Source organism: Amphiura filiformis, chromosome 2, assembly GCF_039555335.1.
Source record: "Amphiura filiformis chromosome 2, Afil_fr2py, whole genome shotgun sequence".
Lineage (NCBI taxonomy): Eukaryota > Metazoa > Echinodermata > Ophiuroidea > Amphilepidida > Amphiuridae > Amphiura > Amphiura filiformis.
This window is the reverse complement of record NC_092629.1, coordinates 25,838,033-25,857,478: the sequence shown is the minus strand read 5'-3', so window position 1 is coordinate 25,857,478 and position 19,446 is coordinate 25,838,033. Positions and strand designations below refer to the sequence as shown.

At 38.0% G+C, this 19,446-nt stretch overlaps 1 protein-coding gene across 1 annotated transcript; it reads right to left on the bottom strand.

Annotated features, from left to right (window-relative positions):
* Positions 1–1,335: 1,335 nt before the first annotated feature.
* Positions 1,336–19,340, bottom strand: LOC140146031 (uncharacterized). Its single transcript, XM_072167772.1, has 6 exons — positions 19,233–19,340; positions 12,897–12,965; positions 12,011–12,061; positions 10,273–10,342; positions 8,461–8,540; positions 1,336–2,093 (listed from the first exon to the last, which is right to left on the bottom strand). The coding sequence occupies exons 2-6, from the start codon at positions 12,958–12,960 to the stop codon at positions 1,945–1,947; spliced, it is 414 nt and encodes a 137-aa protein (XP_072023873.1). The 5' UTR covers positions 12,961–12,965; positions 19,233–19,340; the 3' UTR covers positions 1,336–1,944.
* Between the last annotated feature and the right edge of the window lie 106 nt (positions 19,341–19,446).

Sequence of the window (19,446 nt, the reverse complement as noted above, 5' to 3'; positions counted from 1 at the left end):
TGTGATGGTTCATGCTGTGGAGTGGCCTACACGATCACCAGACCTCGCACCACTTGATTTTTCCTTTGTGGCAAAATCCAAGATCTTCGCAAAACGTATTACTGAATGCATACGCAAGTATCCGGCGCACAAGGATGGTACGCAACGCAATTGATGCAATGAGGACCAGGGCTGAAACCTGTATTTGCCAAGGAGGCAACCAGGTATAGAGGGCAGAGCAGCACAGTAAACTCACTTCAGAAGAACCAAAGACAACCAAACAGCCCTTTAGGGCTACCTTTTATCCTAAAAAGAGAAATGACTTATGTTGTAAAATATAAAAAAAGAAAGCAAGAAAGAACAAAGTAAAAAAGTAAGAAACATAAGAAAACAAAAAGGCATAAATAACCAAGAAAAAATAAGTAATTGCAAGTAAAGTAAAAGTCCCATTCGGCATCCATTTTACCCACAAATAAATGACACTATTAACAAATTTAATAAAGTTATCATTGAGGAATGTTTGATATTCATGCATGGTATGTGTACTCCTTTTCAATCTTTGAAGTAGCCAAACCTTCTGTGGACAGAGTGAAAAACGGGTATATTTCTTTAAAAGAGCATATCTTCAAAGTTGTGAGCTGATTGATATAATTGTTTTGGTTTATTAAAGCTAACGACTCAAGGTTTCTTTACATACCAAAATATATTTGATCATATTTTCAGATATAGGAGAAAAAGAGGGCGCAATGAGGGGCCTCTTTTTTGGGACACCCTGTATCTTGGGTGCTTTCTTATCCAGGTAACACAACAATTTGTCAAGTTCAAAGTGATTCAATAGAATAGAACTCAATGGGCGTTGTCGATTTTTATGGGTTGGCCTACTGAAGTAACGAAACATCCTACATAGCGCAAAGTACCGTATTATTTTTCCGATTTATTATGAAAATGCCATTAATTTGGGACAATTTTTCAACAAAATCGGAGCATTTTTTTAATTTTGTCAACTGGTGCCAAAATTAGACACATGACGTCACGATGTTACATGCAACTCCATAACTGTAGGCCTACATCGCAGATCGGTGAAACTACTTTTTCTGAATCTGAGGAACACATTGCTTGTATTTTTAACCAAGTCCAAGCAATTTTGAACTTGACCTCCGTAAAGTCCAATGACCTTTTCCCACCAATAAGGGTGCTGTTGAAATGCACCCATAACCTATAATAATCGGCACTGCAAGTACTTTATCTCCGCCAAATGCAGCAAATTTAACATGATTGGCACGATTGTTACAGGAATTTATTGGGGTTGTTTGTACTCATTTTATTGTATTCTTCATGCAGATTCGAAACATGGTCATGAAAATGTACAAATCCGAGAGAATTGAGTTTGTAGAAATTACGTGGGAAATGGGTAAAGATTGGGCTATTCCATTTCAAATTCACACTCCCCCTGTGGGAGATTATGGAAATATCTACCACAGGGGGAGTATGAATTTCAAATGGAATGTGCACATTAGGTAGCTCCATTTGAAACTCCCTCCTGTTGAATCAGCTTGAATCTTTCTCAGAAGGCGTGTGCAATTCAAATGGAGCTGCTTAATGTGTTCATTCCATTTGAAATTCATACTCCCCTTGTGGAAGATATTTCCAAAATCTTTAAATGAGCCATTTTAAATGGAATGGCTCATTCCTTGGTCGTGCCTCAAGTTCTTGCAGTGACTACACTAGTACACTTAAAAATCGATGTTAAGATTACTCTCGTGTGAACAAAAAGAGTATTTATGCACTCCAATGGGAGGGCCAACTTTTTGGAGTGGTCCTTTTACATTTAGAGCATAGGGAAACACTAGTTAGAAAATAACTGTAGGCCTATGGCCTACTTTATACAATACCATTTTTAATTCAATTCATGCATGACAAATTATGACAAATGATAACACCGTCTACGTGACTGTCAAGTATTTTTCAGCATGTTTCGGCAATTTCTTCGCGGGAGCACGCCTCCCCACAACATTCCTCACTCAGCGTGGTAGATATTGCGTAAGTGATAAACTGGTCCAATGTTGGAATCTGACGATTTGGCGTCTCATCTGTTTTCAGGAATGCAAGAGCGTCTATAATGAATAAAACAAAGAACGAATAATTTGTTTAAAAAGTATAAGTACAGATGCAGTATAAGTACAGATGCATCCAATGGACGCCTAAGGTTTGTGAGACCTCTACCAATGGGCTATTCCAGTTGAAATCCACACTACCCCTGTGGAAGAATTCAAATGGAATGGCCCAATGTTCACCAGCTTGTCCTTTGGGTATATGACAAGCGATTCAAGCAGAACGGAACCAATCAACTCGCCATTCAACATTCAATATTAGAGACCATTCACAAACGCTTGTTAGGGGGGCGGATGCAAAAAAAAGGGGGGGGGGGTCTGAATAATTTTGACCCTCCTAAGGGGAGGGGGGTCTGGTCGATTTTTCCCGATATTGAGCCGGAGGAGTTATCAATTTGCCTCATTATCGCCTACATGCCATTCCAGGCTGCGTTATTGCTTTTGGGCCAAGGGGAGCACAATAATATTTCCAAGTCGACCCAATGACCTTCTTCATGGACTAAAGGGCGTAAACCACCAAATAACTTCTCCATTGAAAAGCACGTAGAAATCAACTTTTTTAAGCGGCGTTTTCTACCAGGCGTGACAATTTTTTCACTTTTAACGTCATCCCTGTATTAATTAAGGACTGAAATTTCATTTTAGCTTCAATTTTGGGGAACTTTACAGATTCAGTTTTTATTAAAAATGTTGAAAAGCGACGCCGCTATTTCAACGCCAAAACTAGCATTAAAACTTGTTCCGTTAGCAGTAATTCGGACAGGGCCTACTTTTCTTGTGAAATCGATTTGTATAATTTCATATCTATTTTAGTCATTAATAGGTTAGCATCTTTCATTTAAATCAGAACATGCCAACCTCACGAAGAACATGGTCCCTAAGGACACCACATTGTCTCCAGTAGCCATATACTTTTAACCGGAACTCATCACCACACACCGACACCGCCTGGCTAATAATTATTTGGTGCAGAAGGGACACTAAAATGAATACACGGGATCGATACACGTGAATTGCTATGCACGATTTTGATATCAGACGAAAATCTTCGTATACCGGGTTAGAAAATGATGAATATCTCCCGCCATGATTTTTTCTCAAGAAACCAGATTTGGATTCATACACTTGAAAATACGTGTTGAACAGATATGATAGTCGTTAGAATGCGCTTTGAAAATTGGCCGTGCGCTTTGAACTCAAAATCTAACCAAAATCTAATTTTATATTGCGTTGGTCCAGTATGGCTACAGCGTGTAGTACAGCTGCACTCACTACTAGGCAGTATAAAAGTCGATGACCATTGACCTCAATTGGGGTATACAAGCTTATTCACGCACAACCAAGATCAATACCCGGCTATTGTGAGTAGCCTTAGTTATGTCCCTCGACTAATTATTCGTCTCAAAGAGCTTCAAAGGTCTGAACCAAATGGCCAATCGTGGCTGTGGATTCAACCTACCATGGCGATTTCTACCATGAAGATATAGGGTCGATGACACTGTGCACCATTGCACCTTTCGCGCAGTGATTTGGTGTCATGCGCCCTAAAATTACTTGACCGGAACAAATGCGCACAAAGGACGACGCGAAAGTGCTAAATGTTGATACTAAAGGGAGCGCACTATACTAAATAATCGCCCCATTGAAATACACGTAAAAATGCCAATTTTCGCTCGTTTGGAGGTCTTTTGGGCAATATCTCAAATATTTGATAATAACCAGTCGATTACAAATCGATGAATGTTTTACATTATGTTGCAATGCATGGGTAGTCTTTCATCCCTCTTTCCCGGTACAAGCCCGTAAACAACGCCCTCACTGTTTTTGGCTTGAACCATGGAAATAGTAGATGAGAAGGAACCACAACTAACCATATCGATTTTCGATCGCCTGTGACTAATCAATTCTATCAAATTGCCTTCATATGATCCCAAGACCTCCCACATAGGTAAATTTGCCCCTAAATGTTTCAAATATGACTTTCTACTTCCGATTGTGGTAATACATCCTTCCCACAAGGCATTATTTTTGGCTATGTTATCCCATCTGTCCCATAATGCATTCATATTTCCCGCCCTTTCCTGCTCACAAGGCCGCATTTAGTCCATAAGCAGCCTTAGAATTGAAAATAAAACCGTAATGTCATAGAAATGTTACGTCACCGATGACCATCGTGTTGGGATATAATCCAGAGGATTATGATTTAACAATAGCGGTTGAAGTGTATAGAAGTTTAATTTAGCAGATAGGCGAGGTCTGCTTGTTTTCTGTAGACAAGGGGCAGTCTTCAGTGAACGGCTCTTTTCAAAGCCACCAAAACTTACAAAATCAGCAGATAGGCGAGATCTGCTTGTTTCTGTTGACAAGGGGCAGTCTTCAGCAAACGGCTCTTTTCAGAGCCACCTAAACCTTTATTAGCAGATAGGCGAGATCTGCTTGTTCTCCGTTGAGGGGCAGTCTTCAGTGAACGACTCTTTTCAGAGTCATCAGTAGACAAGGGGCGGTCTACATGTCTCATTCTTAGGTACTTTGTCCTGAAGAAGTCAGAGCTACTCCTGACATAAGCTTGACAGTTCTAAACTTGTCCGACGTCGCGAACCCGCTAAAAACCCACTAATTGTATAGAAACGTGTCGGCAATGTGTTTGGAACTTTGATGATTAGTTTGGTTCCTTCTCATCTACTATTTCCATGCTTGAACTCAGGCTGGAAACCCGTTTCTGCCCACGTTTTAATTCGCGGACCGATTTTTTCGATAATTGTACAAATGCGACTTTGGCAATGGCGATTCAAATTCATGCATAGGCTTTACACTTTTATTTAAGCAATAACACGCCACTCTCTCTGGTTATCCAAAGAGCAGCCCAAAATAACTCAAAATAGTTTGTATTCCGAGTTAGTGTAAAATGTGCGTGAAGGTCGTATTCATAGGTATCGTAATACGGTGCGACAAGTATATCATCAAACACTGTTTATACCAATCAATAATCAATCCTATTGCTGATGAAGAGGAATAAGCTTCTACCTCTTTCTATAGAATCCTTAAATATAGTTGGTCTTTGTTTGCTTTGGCTAAATCCTGTTGAAGTGGTGGATAACAAAGCATTTAACAATTAACAATTGAGAAGACATTCCTGAACCTCGTTGACTTGGGGATAATTTAACCGCCAATTATGACAGTTTGATATTTATTACCAGAAATGTGGAAAAAAGAGACGCACGTAGAACCGAAAAAGGGTACAATTTTGTTGAAGGAACAGTTCAACAAACCATAACCCCGCTTCTGGATATCGTTTTAAGTCAAATGATATATATGATATATACAGTAAGCCAAATAATTAAGGTACCAGTTGCGTTCACCCCCTGTATATCCTACACAAAGACAGCTATGTCATAATTGGAACCCACAGCCAATGAATGCATCTTTTGGCTCGAATTTGTTCGAGAAAATAATTTATTTTAAATACACGACGATCCAAAAACCCAAGGAAGATGCATATTTAAAAGTTGCAGTTTGCCACATTATTTACATGCCCTATTGATTTGTACACAAAGCGTTCGCGAACAAGAGAACTAGCGTCGTGCTTTCATTGATTAGAACACAAAAGTGCAACTTTTTATTTCGTATTTTCATTAGGTTTTGGATCACCGTTTCTTTAATTCTCAACCAATTTCAACAAATAAAGTCTTAAATCAGAGCTAATATAAAGAGTACAGGCATCGGCTGCTTGTTTGAATTTTGACATTATTTAGGATATACAGGGGTGAACACAACTGCTACCTAATTCTTTTGCTTACTATATTTTCTAAACCCGAAATAAAACAAAATTGACCGGGCCGACTTTACGGCCGATTCGTGGTGTCCACTCACATTTGTTCGTTTTTAACCTTCGTCATTAATTATTATTATTATAATAGATGCTAATACTTGAAATCCCTTCGTATTATACACTCCTCAAAAGAATTTTAATTCTTTTTAAAAAGGATCAGTTGAATATAATCGGCATTTTTGAAAACTTTGGATATGATACTAATATCTTTCATTACATCACTTGTTCCCCAAGCTGCACACAAAATTCACTCATTACAAATATCCGCCATCACCCACCGACATCGCCTGGTTAATAATTACATTGTACAGCAGAGACGCTAACACGGGATCGATACACGTGAATGTGCTATGCACGATTTGATATTCAGGCGATAAATCTTTGGATACCGGGGTATAAAATGATGAATTTATTTCCTTGCACTTGAACATGTGTGTTGAAAGGATATGATAGTCGTTAGCTTGCGTATTGAGAAAGAAGCGTGCGTCTTGAGCTCAAAAACTGAACGAAAATTCTAATTTTATATGTGCCGAACTATAGCGCAGTGTAGGCTAGCTGCACTCACTCGAGGCAGTCTAAAAGCAGATGACCCCATGGCGTATACATGCTCACTCACAGAGGTCAATTACCAGGCTATTGTCAGTAGCCTTGGTCGGATGTCCCTCGGCTCATTATGCGTCTCAAAACTATTAAACAGATCGGAACAAAATGGCCGTGGATTCAACCTACCATGGCGATTTCTGCCATGAAGATATCGGGCGATGACACTGTGCATCGTGAGGGGAGGGATGGAAATGGAGGCCAAAATTTTGATTTTGAAGCCCTTTTTCAAACGTCACCACGGTCAAGGTCAAGTCACATTGGGGTGGGTTTGTGTATGTGACGTGTGGGACTATACGTCACATTAGTGGGTATAAGATGCCTATACACCCCCGTGGGTGGGAACAGTTATTACTGTAACCGTACAAAAGATGACCTACCGGCCCCCTCGTTTCTTTGAGGGTAGGGGTCTTAATCGTGATCATTAAATGGCACAGAACGACCGAACATATATAGAGTATTCATTTATGCATTACGTTGCACTATTAAGGGAGGTCAATTATGACCTCTACCTTCAGATACGGTATGCGAGGGCCGGGAATCATCTTTTGTGCTGTTACATTAATGACTTCCCCCACCCCCGGGATACATTGAGGGCATCTTATACCCACTAATGCGACGTATAGACCCAAACACACATCACATGCAAACCCACCTCAATATGTGTTTGACCTTGACCGTGGTGACGTTTGAAAAATGGCTTCAAAATCGACTTGTGGGCGATAGCGAATATTTGTAAGGACTAAAAGTGATTTTTTTACAACTTGGGGAACAAGCACAATTATCAATAATATTATCATCATATCCAATGTTTTAAACAAGGCGGTTCTCGAACCACGAGTCTCGCCTGCTTTCGTGACCGCCTGCTTTTGCGATTACTTTTGGTAGAGGTAAATGAATTTGGCGGTTATCGGCTGGGCACGATTAGCTGGCTGATGGTGACTGTACCCACCAAGTTTCATGCCCATGCAACAGGTTTTACTAATTTGACTTCAGATTACCCCTGGTGGACTCGAAATGACCTTCCCAAAATTTGGCTTTACCCACCAAGTGTCATGCCCATACCAGTTCTTACTTATTTGACCTCAGATGACCCCTGGTGACCCAGAAATGACCTTCCAAAAATTTGGCTTTAAATGTTGACTGTACCCACCAAGTTTCATGCCCATATGACAGTTTTTAACTAATTTGACCTCAGATGACCCCTGGTGACCTTGAAATGACCTTCCAAAAATTTGACCTCAGATGAACCCTAGATGACCTCAGTGACCTTGACCCACTAACCAATACAAACCGGTTCAGTCTCGGGTCAAGATACACCCACCCACCAAGTTTGAGGAACGTGCGACCCCTAGTCTCCGAGAAAATAGGCGGAAGGCAAACTTTAACCAAAACTTTAACCAAATTTGTCGTATACACCCCCCCCCCCACATACATACATACGGAAAAGCGATTATTATAGTCTCCTGCGGTCCTGCCTTATCAGGCGAGACAAAAATGCCGATTATATTCAACTGATCTTTCAATTCTCTTGAGCTAGATTGTATTTTCTGCATTAAGTTTCATAAATGTACATGTTGCAAATTAGCGTTGTGCGGAAGTTTGCAAATATAAACACGATTGCAAACGAGACTATTTTGCAAATTTCGTGACAAAATTTCTCGCAATCACACTTTGATGGACGAAAAGAACGTCTATTATAATGCATGGGCAGCTATTGCAGATGTATAACGGATGTGCCACGGATTTGGGGTCATGACCTTTTCAGCGATCTCGGTATATCGATGGTGGGTTTTCAGTGGAGACAAATGCGCCCACAATTGGATGCTTTTTAGGAAGTCGGTATCCCATACAAAAAAAATGAAGAACCCCCTGGGGTAATATTTTGGTATCTTCTATCTATAGGCGTTTAAATACGTTTGGTGATTAGTGTATATTTACCTTTAGCTTCTCGCTTTCCCCAACAAATATTTCCTTTATATGTCTGCAACGTGCCACCGCAAAGTGTCTTTGTACCACTCCTATCGTATAGAAAGAGAATGAAAAACTCATTGCAAGGCTAAACCAAAAATTTAATGAAAAGCCTTTTTCATTTCATTGCTGTAAATTAATTAGTCATTTTGTGGTCAAAATATTTTTTGAACTTTCATTTAAAAATGACGGGTATTGGTTAAAATATCGACTGGAAAAACCTTTATATTGAATGGTTTACTTCATCCATATTCCAAAGGCCAAAGGTACAGGCCTATGAGGTTTTTCCCGCCCAGTAACCATGGTAACGATATGCAAGTTATATGTTCAAGGCCCAAAAGATTGATAAATCCTTGTAAGTGTAGACTTTATATTTAATGGTTTGCTTCATCCATGTGCAGGGGCCAAAAGTACTTGAGGTTTTCCAGCCCAGTAACGATATGCAAGTTATACCAAACTTGAATAAAAAGATACATGATTAATCGAGACATCAATGATTTAAATGTTTTGGTGCCATTGATTCGTAAAAGTTTTTAATACATTTGAGTGTAGTCCTAATACATTTGGGTGTATTCCTAATACATTTGGGTGTATTCCTAATACATTTGGGTGTATTCCTAATACATTTGGGTGTATTCCTAATACATGTGGGTGTATTCCTAATACATGTGGGTGTATTCGCAATACATGTGGGTGTATACCTAATAAATTTGGGTGTATTCCTAATACATTTGGGTGTATTCCTAATACATTTGGGTGTATTCCTAATACATTTGGGTGTATTCCTAATACATGTGGGGGTATTCCTAATACATGTGGGTGTATTCGCAATACATGTGGGTGTATTCCTAATACATTTAGGTGTATACCTAATACATTTGGGTGTATTCCTAATACATTTGGGTGTATTCCTAATACATTTGGGTGTATTCCTAATACATTTGGGTGTATTCCCAATACATTTGGTGTATTCCCAATACATTTGGGTGTATTCCCAATACATTTGGGTATATTCCCAATACATTTGGGTATATTCCTAATACATTTGGGCGAGTGTATTAATACAATTGAGCGTATTCATAATACAATCTGCGTCAATAATAGAATATTAATTTCAATCAAATTGAATATATCTCTCCATTTTGAGTTTGTACTGAAATGTCACAAAAAACAACAAATGCGGGGTAACTTTGGTCAGGCTATTTTTAAACCCTAGGGCACCCTTACAGAATTATTAAAACTTCGAGGTGTAGAAGGGAACCCTAATGTCATAAAAATTCATTAAAATTATAATTGGTTTTGTTTGGAAGCAATGGTTGGGAAAAGTGCCCAAAGTTGCCATTTTACGCGACCACACCTAACTTGTTCAATGTCGTGCATTTTTTGGCGATTAAGGATTAGAACCCTGAAATACCTTTACAATTAGAGACTATTTTAATGAAAGTCGAGCATGTTTTGACCCATGTGGAGAACAAAATACGACCTTTGACATACTTATGACTCAAGAACCATACATCTCAGATAGGTCAAGCAATATTTTTTCTGAATCATTATGATCCGGTTCATACTTTGGCATGGTTTATAACAAGATCACATTTTGCCACCAAAGTTTTTTCTATTCTTTTAGGTCAGTTTATGATATTGAAGCCGATTCTGGACCGCCCCGAGCACTACCTGTCGATCTAACATTGCTGATTGGGCCAATTGACAATGCAAACTTCTTTTTGGCCAATCGGCAGGTAGATCTCACGGGATTTCCCTTGCTTTATTAGCCCTACTTACCAAGCAAATTCTCCTCTTTTCATCGCGTCTGCATCGGGCGCCCTCTCATTCGTCTTTTTGGATGTTGCATCTAAGGAGAAATTAAAAAAAAATACGTTTCAATAATTTTTAAACGCGTAGGCCCTACAGTTTTTTTTTTCAAATCGTTAAGGGATGGGGTATGAACGTTTGGACAGTATTTATTGTGGGACATTACAGCACAGACATATCGAATTGCATTCTGAATACGAAGAATGTCCTTCTGATATCAAATAATTTTGATTTTTTGAAATTCGCAATGTAGGCCTAATACACATTTTATGGCAAATGATTAAAAATTGATATTTTTGATATTTAACAGTACTTGAAGTTAACTTTATAAATCTGATGATTAATACTTAAAGTGTATGTAGGTGGGATGAAAATCCGACGATCAATTGAAAATGTTTACCTTTCGTATTGAAGATATGGATTTTTTTCCAAAACACACAAAAAAATAGGTCTTTTCGGAAAGAAAATCTATATCTTCAATATGCAATGATATGAAAGGTCAACATTTTCAATTGATCGTCGGATTTTCATCCCAGCTACATACACTTTAAGAATATATCATTAGATTTATAAAGTTTACTTCGAGTACTGTTATATATCAAAAATGTGAAAAATATCAAATTATATCGTGAATTTCAAAAAATGAAAATTATTTGATATCAGAAAGACATTCTTTGTATTCAGAATGCAATTCAATGTCTGATGTGCTCTCATGTCCCACAAAAAATACTGTCGAAACGCTCAAAACGCTCATTCCAGATCCCTTAAAATTAAAGTTTTGGAATAAATTTTCTTTTAAACATATGCAATTTTTGGGGTTGACCTGAGTCAGTGGTGGGCGTCCTGCCGGGGGGGTATTCATTCATTTTTTAGGGCGACAATAATATGCGGCCACATTTCCCCCCCATTTTCAACACCCTCGCACCCAGTGATCCTTTGTTTTACAAAGACCCCCTTTTTTCAAGAAATGATAATCACCGAATGACCCCTTCAAAATGTCATTGTTTTTCTTATTTTTTTGACCTTTTGACTGAGAATTTGTTTGAAATCTAAAATTTACCTTTGAATAAAAAATATAACAGATTGATAAAAGCGACCATTTAAAGCAAAGAATATGAGACGTTTTGTTACCTTGGAATGTCGCAAAATATGTGATGGTGCTCTGCACACTAGCCATATGCTTCAGCATAATAAACATGATAAAGTCCAGGTTTTAGATATCTCAAAAGCTATCTTAAGAACCACTGAACCAATACTAGGCTTGTTTGTAGTCATTTAAATGCATTTGTCATGCCGATTCCAAATACGGACATGAACATTTATATTTCTGAAATTTTTGAATAAAAAAAACCTGAATCTTGTCTGCAGTCGACACCCACTTGAAGAGAGTTAACAGATTCAATGGGCTTACCATGTTACCTAGACATTCACACGTGCGATGTATCAAACTATTCATTGGTTAAAATGTTTTTCCAAATGGAACAATTTGAGACTAAATTTGATCAAAATCGGAGCAATAAAAAGCATCTGAAAAAATACATCGTTTTATTGCACCATCTCAAAATGCGTTTCATTTTGTAGAATGTAACCTTTTTCCTGGATACTCTAGTGTGTTTTCAAAATAGAAGGGAATAACATACAATTCCTATTGATTTGTTTATAACCATTGTGAAATCACTCATTTTTAAGGCCTAGCTAAGGAACTTACCAGAATCTACTATTTGATCCAATGCATCCAGTAATGTTCGAAGATAAGTATCTACAAATAGAATAAAACAGTTTTGCATTTTATTGAATATTGATCCTTATCATTTTTGCAGAGGATGATTTAAGTACTACCCAGCACCCCACTGGGTTAACTTGTTAGCAGCAGTGTGAGTGAACACTGCTCGACCACTGCATAATGTGTATGGTTAAATTTGAATTTGAACAGTTATATTGACAATAAAAACACTATTAATTTGCTGATCGATTTCACATTTTATGTTATCTACAGAAGGTGTGAATTATCCTTTATGCACACATCACTTTTAATCTGAAATCGAGTAATAATGATACACACAATTATAAAACGACATCTTTTGCACAGAATTTAATGGGATTTGAAAAGTAAAGTGATCAGATCCACACAGAGCAAAGTAGGAATATTTGAAAATATAATTCATTACCATTAAGGTGGTATTGGAGGCATTATGGAAGTGCTAAGCATGTTTTAAAAATATTAATTGAGTAGAGCAAAGCACGCTTATCAATATGCCTTTTGTTTGAAGCAAATTAAATGTCGGGTTATAGAAAGGTCTCATTGGTGATTTGGCTATATTCCAGTTGAAATCCACACTACCCCTACCCCTGTGGAAGATTTTGGCAATATCTTCCACTGAGGGGGTATGTTTTTCAAATGTAATTGACCATATTGAAACCCATACTCTCTCTGTATTACGATTTTACCTATATCTTTCACAACTGGTGTGAGTATTTCAAATGGAAGTTACCCAATTGCATTCAAAACTGATACCCCCTCTGTGGAAGACACTAGCTAAATCTTCCATAATGGGGAGTGTGGATTTGAAATGGAATAGCCCATTATTACTTACCCGGATAACTTGTAACCATGGAGACGGCAAGTACTCCAATCAAGATGGTCGACAAGATCTTCATGATTTCTGAGAATGAAATTAGAAATTAAATAATCATAGTGCAAAATTTGAGCTCAAGTTGCTGAGTAGGCCTATGAGTTTTGTACCCACATTCCAATTCAATGAATGTACAAATGTATAGAAGTTGAAGAACTGTGCCCTGGTAGATGAGCATGCTGTGGATCCTAGTGTTAGGCAGCTCAAGAGGTCAGTCAAGCTATGCACATGTATTCAATACATGTGCCATGAAGAGATTATTTTCACAAACCCATGTTTCCGATTCCGATATTGCAATGGGTTGTGATGCTATGGGTATTATAATTTCAGTTGGATGCACCATTACAAAACAGTGGATGTATGCACAGTAACAATACTGTGTAAGGCCTTTCGATTCCTAGGGAGTGTTCATAAATACTTTGGTGGGGGGGGCTGGAAATTTTTTTTTCATGTCGAAATTTTTTAACCCCCTCTTCGCGAACCCAAAACTTTTTGACCCCCTCTTAATGGACCTAAAACTTTATTGACCCCCCCCTCATATAGGTTCAAAACTATTTTGACCCCCCACCCCATCATAATGTACCATTCTACTAATTCAATTCTACTACCATTCAAATGGCATTAGTGGTATTAAAATTTGTATTCAAGTGCAATCAAATTGTACGCATGTCATTGATGTGGAAATGTGGAAGCTAAACGAATGAAATTTGATGTAAAAGTGGATAACATAGGCGCGAAGCGGGCAAAAATTTGTACTTTGGGGGCTAAAATGGCCAAATATGAGCTTAATATGGTCAGAAACACACATACAAGCGTCAACATTGGGGAGATGGTTGAATGTGCCATCCCCCGGGATCTACGCCTATATGTTTACTACACTTATGTATTTTAGCCTAAAATACAGGGGCGTAGCAAGTTTTCTTGGTCGGGGGGTGAATAAAATTTCGGGGACACAGACGAGAAAATAAATTGCAGTTGCAAATACATATACCGGTTTTGTTTTTTAGAGAGACTGTACATGTATTTGAGCTTCAAAAAAAGGCTTTATTGGGACAATACGCGTGCAAAAATTGTGTATTTCGCCCATGATGGGATGAAAATGCCTTTATTGTGACAATGTGGGCACACAGCGTGCAAACATTTTGTATTTTACACTATTTTGGCCCATGATCGGGTTGAATTTATATGGAATATTGTCTAGGCCCTATAGCATTGCATTGTTTGTTGCATCGTATAATTTTCATTTGTCCATGCTAATCTCCTTTTTTGTCAGAGGGCACTTTTCTCTTTCATTTTTTTGTTATGGGCCCTTCCGCCCCTGTCTACACTACTGCCGAAATGGTGTGTTTTGCTCTTAAATTGATGGGCCAGTTCGCATAGCGCAAAATTTTGCAATTTTACCCTATTTGGGCCCAAAACATGGTGCTTTTCGATGTGCTAAAAAGTTGCACATGGCAATTATTATTATTGCTTTATTTGTTCTTCATTAAGGATTTTTAGGGGATGTCCCCCCATGGAAAAAAATTAGAGGGGAGGACGTGTACCCCGTTTCTCCAAGCCTCCTCCGCCTATAGTTGTATATATTAGTGATAATAAATGAATAATCTGTACTACATGAAACATTGTAAAAATTGTCAACACTAAAGAAGAGCAAAGATATTGCAGCTTTTAGTGATTTAAAGAGCTGACCAGAAAGAACTGACACAAACCTCAAAATTAAGTTATAGACGACAATTTTTAACACTGGATCAAATGTACTTTTGTTCTGGATTAATACGGGAACATTTGTGCGCGCAGCGCGAGAATTTTTTACACCCCCTCTACATGCCGAAAAACTTTTTAACCCCCCTGTTCATACACCCAAAACTTTTTAACCCCCTATTCAGAACTCCTACATATTTTCCAGCCCCCCCACCAGAGTATTTATGAACACTCCCTAAATGAGAACTATTAATAGTCTGCATATTGTTATGCAGCATTGTTATGTTAAATAGATGGGGAAGTTTATTCTGCGTATTTTGACACTATTTTATTTTTCTTAAGTTATGCCAATTTTCCCCCAGTTCAAAATCAAAATTTAACTTTTATTTAACCCTAGAACTAAACTCCTCAAAGCAAGTTTGGAAACTTAACAAAACGGCTTATCAGAAAAATTTGAAATCTATTTCCATATTATTTCATATCAATACAAGCGTTGTTCTTTCCTGTCAAAATGATACCAAATTTGTGACCATAACTTATTTTATTGTTGAGTAACTGTCTTTGAAAGACAAGCTCTCAAACAAAATGTGCCAAATCTGTCACTGTCTGCGCCATTTGCATCAGTAAAGATGAATAAGGAATACCATACCGTTTCATTAAAAAACGGTTTCAAAGTACTGTCACACACCGACATCGCCCGGTTAATTACACTATAGCAAGAGACACTGAAATGAATACACGTGGATGTGCTATGCACGATTGATATTCAGACGATAAATCTTTGGATACCGGGTTTGAAAATGATGAATATCTCCCGTAAATGATTTTGTATAAAGAAACCAGATGTGGTTCCTTGCACTTGAATATATATATTTAACAGATATGATAGTCGTTAGCTTTGAGATACTAGTCAAAAACTGACAATAATTTTGATTTATATGTGCCGAATTATATAGCGCAGTGTATAGGCCAATCGTGAAGGTAGTCTGAAACCATATGACCTATGGTGTACCATGCTTGACTAACACACAGCGAGGACAGTAGCCGGTCTAATCGGGGCTATTGTCAGTAGCCTTAGTCAGATGTCCTTCGGCTCTTATAAAATGGCTATGCGTGGCGGTGGATTCAACCTACCATGGCGATTTCTGCCATGAAGATATCGTGTGTCAGTCTCACGTACCGGTCTTCTGCAGCCATTGTTTTTCTTGGATGGCGACTTCTGGGTCTGTCTTTGACATTTCCGGTCTGACTTTTAGCTTGGAGATCATACTGCAGGAAAATCCAAATGTTGCCGTGATTCTGAGGTATGCCAGCCTCAAGCTGACCAATAGCGCGAGCCTTATCCAGGTCTGGTAATCGAGCCATGTTTGCTTAGAAATTTCTTGCAAATGACCACTATGAAGTGACCAGCAAGATAGGTTGACTTGCGTTGATCTGTTTGAATCCACGAGTAGAACTGCTAATCCCATCCTAGCACTTTTTATTCAACTTGATGTACTTTTCATTCATTCTTTTATTCATGCATTAAACCACTCGTTCATTCATTCAGAGCAATAAGATGAGCGCAGATAATGGTCAGTTTCGCACATTTTCTTTGAGACCTCGGTCTTTTAAAGCAAGTTACTCAGCCGTGGAATAAGCTATTGTCACAATTGAGGTATCATTGTTGATAGAAAAGAACAATGTTTTCGCTGGTGTGAAACAATATGGAGATAAGATTTCAAAATTTTCTCATATACAACCGTGTTTGAAAGTTTCCAAACTTTTTGAGTTTATATACGATTTTTATGCGTCATAAAAATGCACGTGTTTGCGTCCAAACGACCTCTAAGCTAATCGTAGATCCATCCTTTGCGCTCATTTTAGTATACAATTTTTAACCCAGCACGAACACGGGGGTAGTACCGGCCATCAAAAAAAAAAAAGGCGGGGGGGGGGTTGTTGGCGAGGCCCACTATTGCTTTCTATAGTAGAATCAATGATTTTCATTTCGCTCTTGTAAAATTACTCCCAAGAGCTACTGACCTTTCATTTCCTTTTATATATACGAGAAACGTCGGTGAAAATCGCATGTTCGTAGAGTTTTTTGCTGAAAATCAATTTTGCCTATATTTTTGTACATAGTCAGAATTTACCAAATTTGCATGGGCGCCCTCACATTATGACATCATAGCGACATTATGTGAGGCATATTTGTACTTATAGCTATACACTGGTACCAATTATAACGGTATATGTTTATAATTGAAAATTAGGGGGGTTGCAACAACCCCCTTCGTAGTCCGTGTTTCAAAATATGGCACCGTATATACTTCCAGGTTAATATTTGTGGGGATTTTTAAAAACCGACCGACCCAACCTTCCCATTTGTCACACTTGAGGGCAACACTGTTTTTCGGCCTTATGATGAAAGACCGGGGGTGGCCCTATTCGCGCTATTTTGCGTTTTTGAACTTTGGTCCATTCTGATCAGAAAATGCCTTACCACTGAAGCCGGCGCTATTCACGCGATTATGCTATTTTTCCATTAGTACTTAAGGTAGGTTGATCGGAGGTGCGCTGTTCGCGCTATTTTGCAAGACAATAATGAGCCAAGGAGATGTTCGTACACACAATAAAATTTGACCCCGAAAGGGTCATTTTTGACCCCGCTCTCCAAGTCAACTATGCTTCGACTAAGATCACCGGAGTCAAATTTGACCCAAATTGTGGTTAAAAATGACTATATTTAAGGTTAAAAAATGATTTGACCCCTAACATAATCAGTTGGAAAATAATCCTATTAGTGTCAAAAGATGACTATATTCAGGGGTCACAATTAGAAAATGACCCCTAACGTGGTTGAAATAACTTCATTCAGGGATCCCGATTAGAAAATGACCCCGGAACGTGGGTTGAAAAATGATTCTATTTGGGGTCATTTAAATATGACTGTCAATTAAAAATGATGCCAAACAGAAAATGACCCCGACCGTAGTTGGTTTCAACCACGAATAGGGTTAAATAAAAGGGTTGATATTTTGACCCCGTCGTTTTAAGTGTGTAACTGTTCCGTAGTATTAAATTGTGAATGCTTTTAAATCAAGTTTAAATCAAGTTTAAATCGAGTTTAAATAGATTTTATACAGTCTTAATGAACTTCAAGCTCTCAATCATGTCAATCGGCCACAAAACGACTGAGATGCATGCGCATACGTTTTGTACACAAAAATCATGTTAAGGGCTGGGTATGAACGTTTGACAGTATTTATTGTGGGACATTAGAGCACATCAGACATATCGAATTGCATTCTGAATACGAAGAATGTCCTTCTGATATCAAATAATTTTGATTTTTGAAATTCGCAATGTAATACATTTTTATGGCATAAATCTGATGATTTATACTTATCGTGTATGTAGGTGGGATGAAAAAAGCCGACGATCAATTGAAAATTTTGACCTTTCGTATTGAAGATATGAATTTTTTTCCCCAAAACACCAAAAAAATTAGGTCATTTTGGGAAAAAAATCCATATCTTCAATATGAAAGGTAACAATTTTCAATTGATCGTCGGCTTTTCCTCCCAGCTACATACACTTCAAGAATATATCATTAGATTTATAAGATTTACTCCCAGGACTGTTATATATCAAAAATGTGAAAAATAGCAACTTTTTATAATTTCTCATAAAATTTGTATTATATCGTGAATTTCAAAAAATGAAAATTATTTGATATCAGAAAGACATTCTTTGTATTCAGAATGCAATTCGATATGTCTGATGTGCTCTCATGTCCCACAAAAAATACTGTCGAAATGCTCAAAACGCTCATTCCAGATCCCTTAACAATGGCAAACAAAAACATTGAAACTCGGCTTTTTCTTAATTGCACACCTCCAGATTTCAGATTTAGATCGAGACATGTGTTCTAGAAATTCACAGAAAATTGCAGGACGATACGTTTAAACGAACTTTTTACTATCGCTATCGAAGTGACTTTCCGGGGGTTGCGCTACACTTAGCTTATCTGGGTCTGGTAACATTAATAAAGCAGCGTAAAGATAACTGATTGCAATTGTCTTTCTGATATTTTTGAGTTATTACAAAGATTTCTTTGAATTATTAATTTGTCCAAAATACACAAATCATCTTGTGAGATACAAAGCAGTATTTTAATCTCCCGTGCCCACCCCCCTTCCATCATCCATGCACAACTCTGGTCGGCTCGACTTTCCCTATGATATACAAAGTCCGCGTGTAAAAGCTACGGAAAGTAGGCCGTCTCATTTACATAACAAGGAACTTTGATAAGAGCTAACGTCCTTTTTGAGCAAGTACAAAAATTTTTCATTCGCCCGTCGTTCTTGCTGGCATGGCAGGACTACTAAAGTCTAACCATGCTTCTCGCAAACGCAAACTCGGAATCAACTGAAATTTCGGAAATAAGCTTTATTGATATCAAAGTCCATGATATACTCCCGGATATACTAGAGTCACAAAATACTCATTTAATGAATAATAATTATATGTGAATAAGAAATAAACATTAACCAATCAAAAATGTTCATTAGACAAGACGAGTTTACATCTTCTAAAAGTTTGTAGACTTACCCAACTATCTATCACTGACTAAAGGCTACGTATCTGATGAGCACAACGAGAGTAACACGTCCACTTGCTTCTTGCTTGATGTCCTGTGTGAAAGTGTTTCACCAGAGAGGTTCCTGTCCACAATCCATTCTGTTAGCCGTCCATGCGTGCCATCCCATAATAGGTTTCACCTGCTTTATTTCAATCCAGGTGCTCCCTCATTATTCTTGCTCAG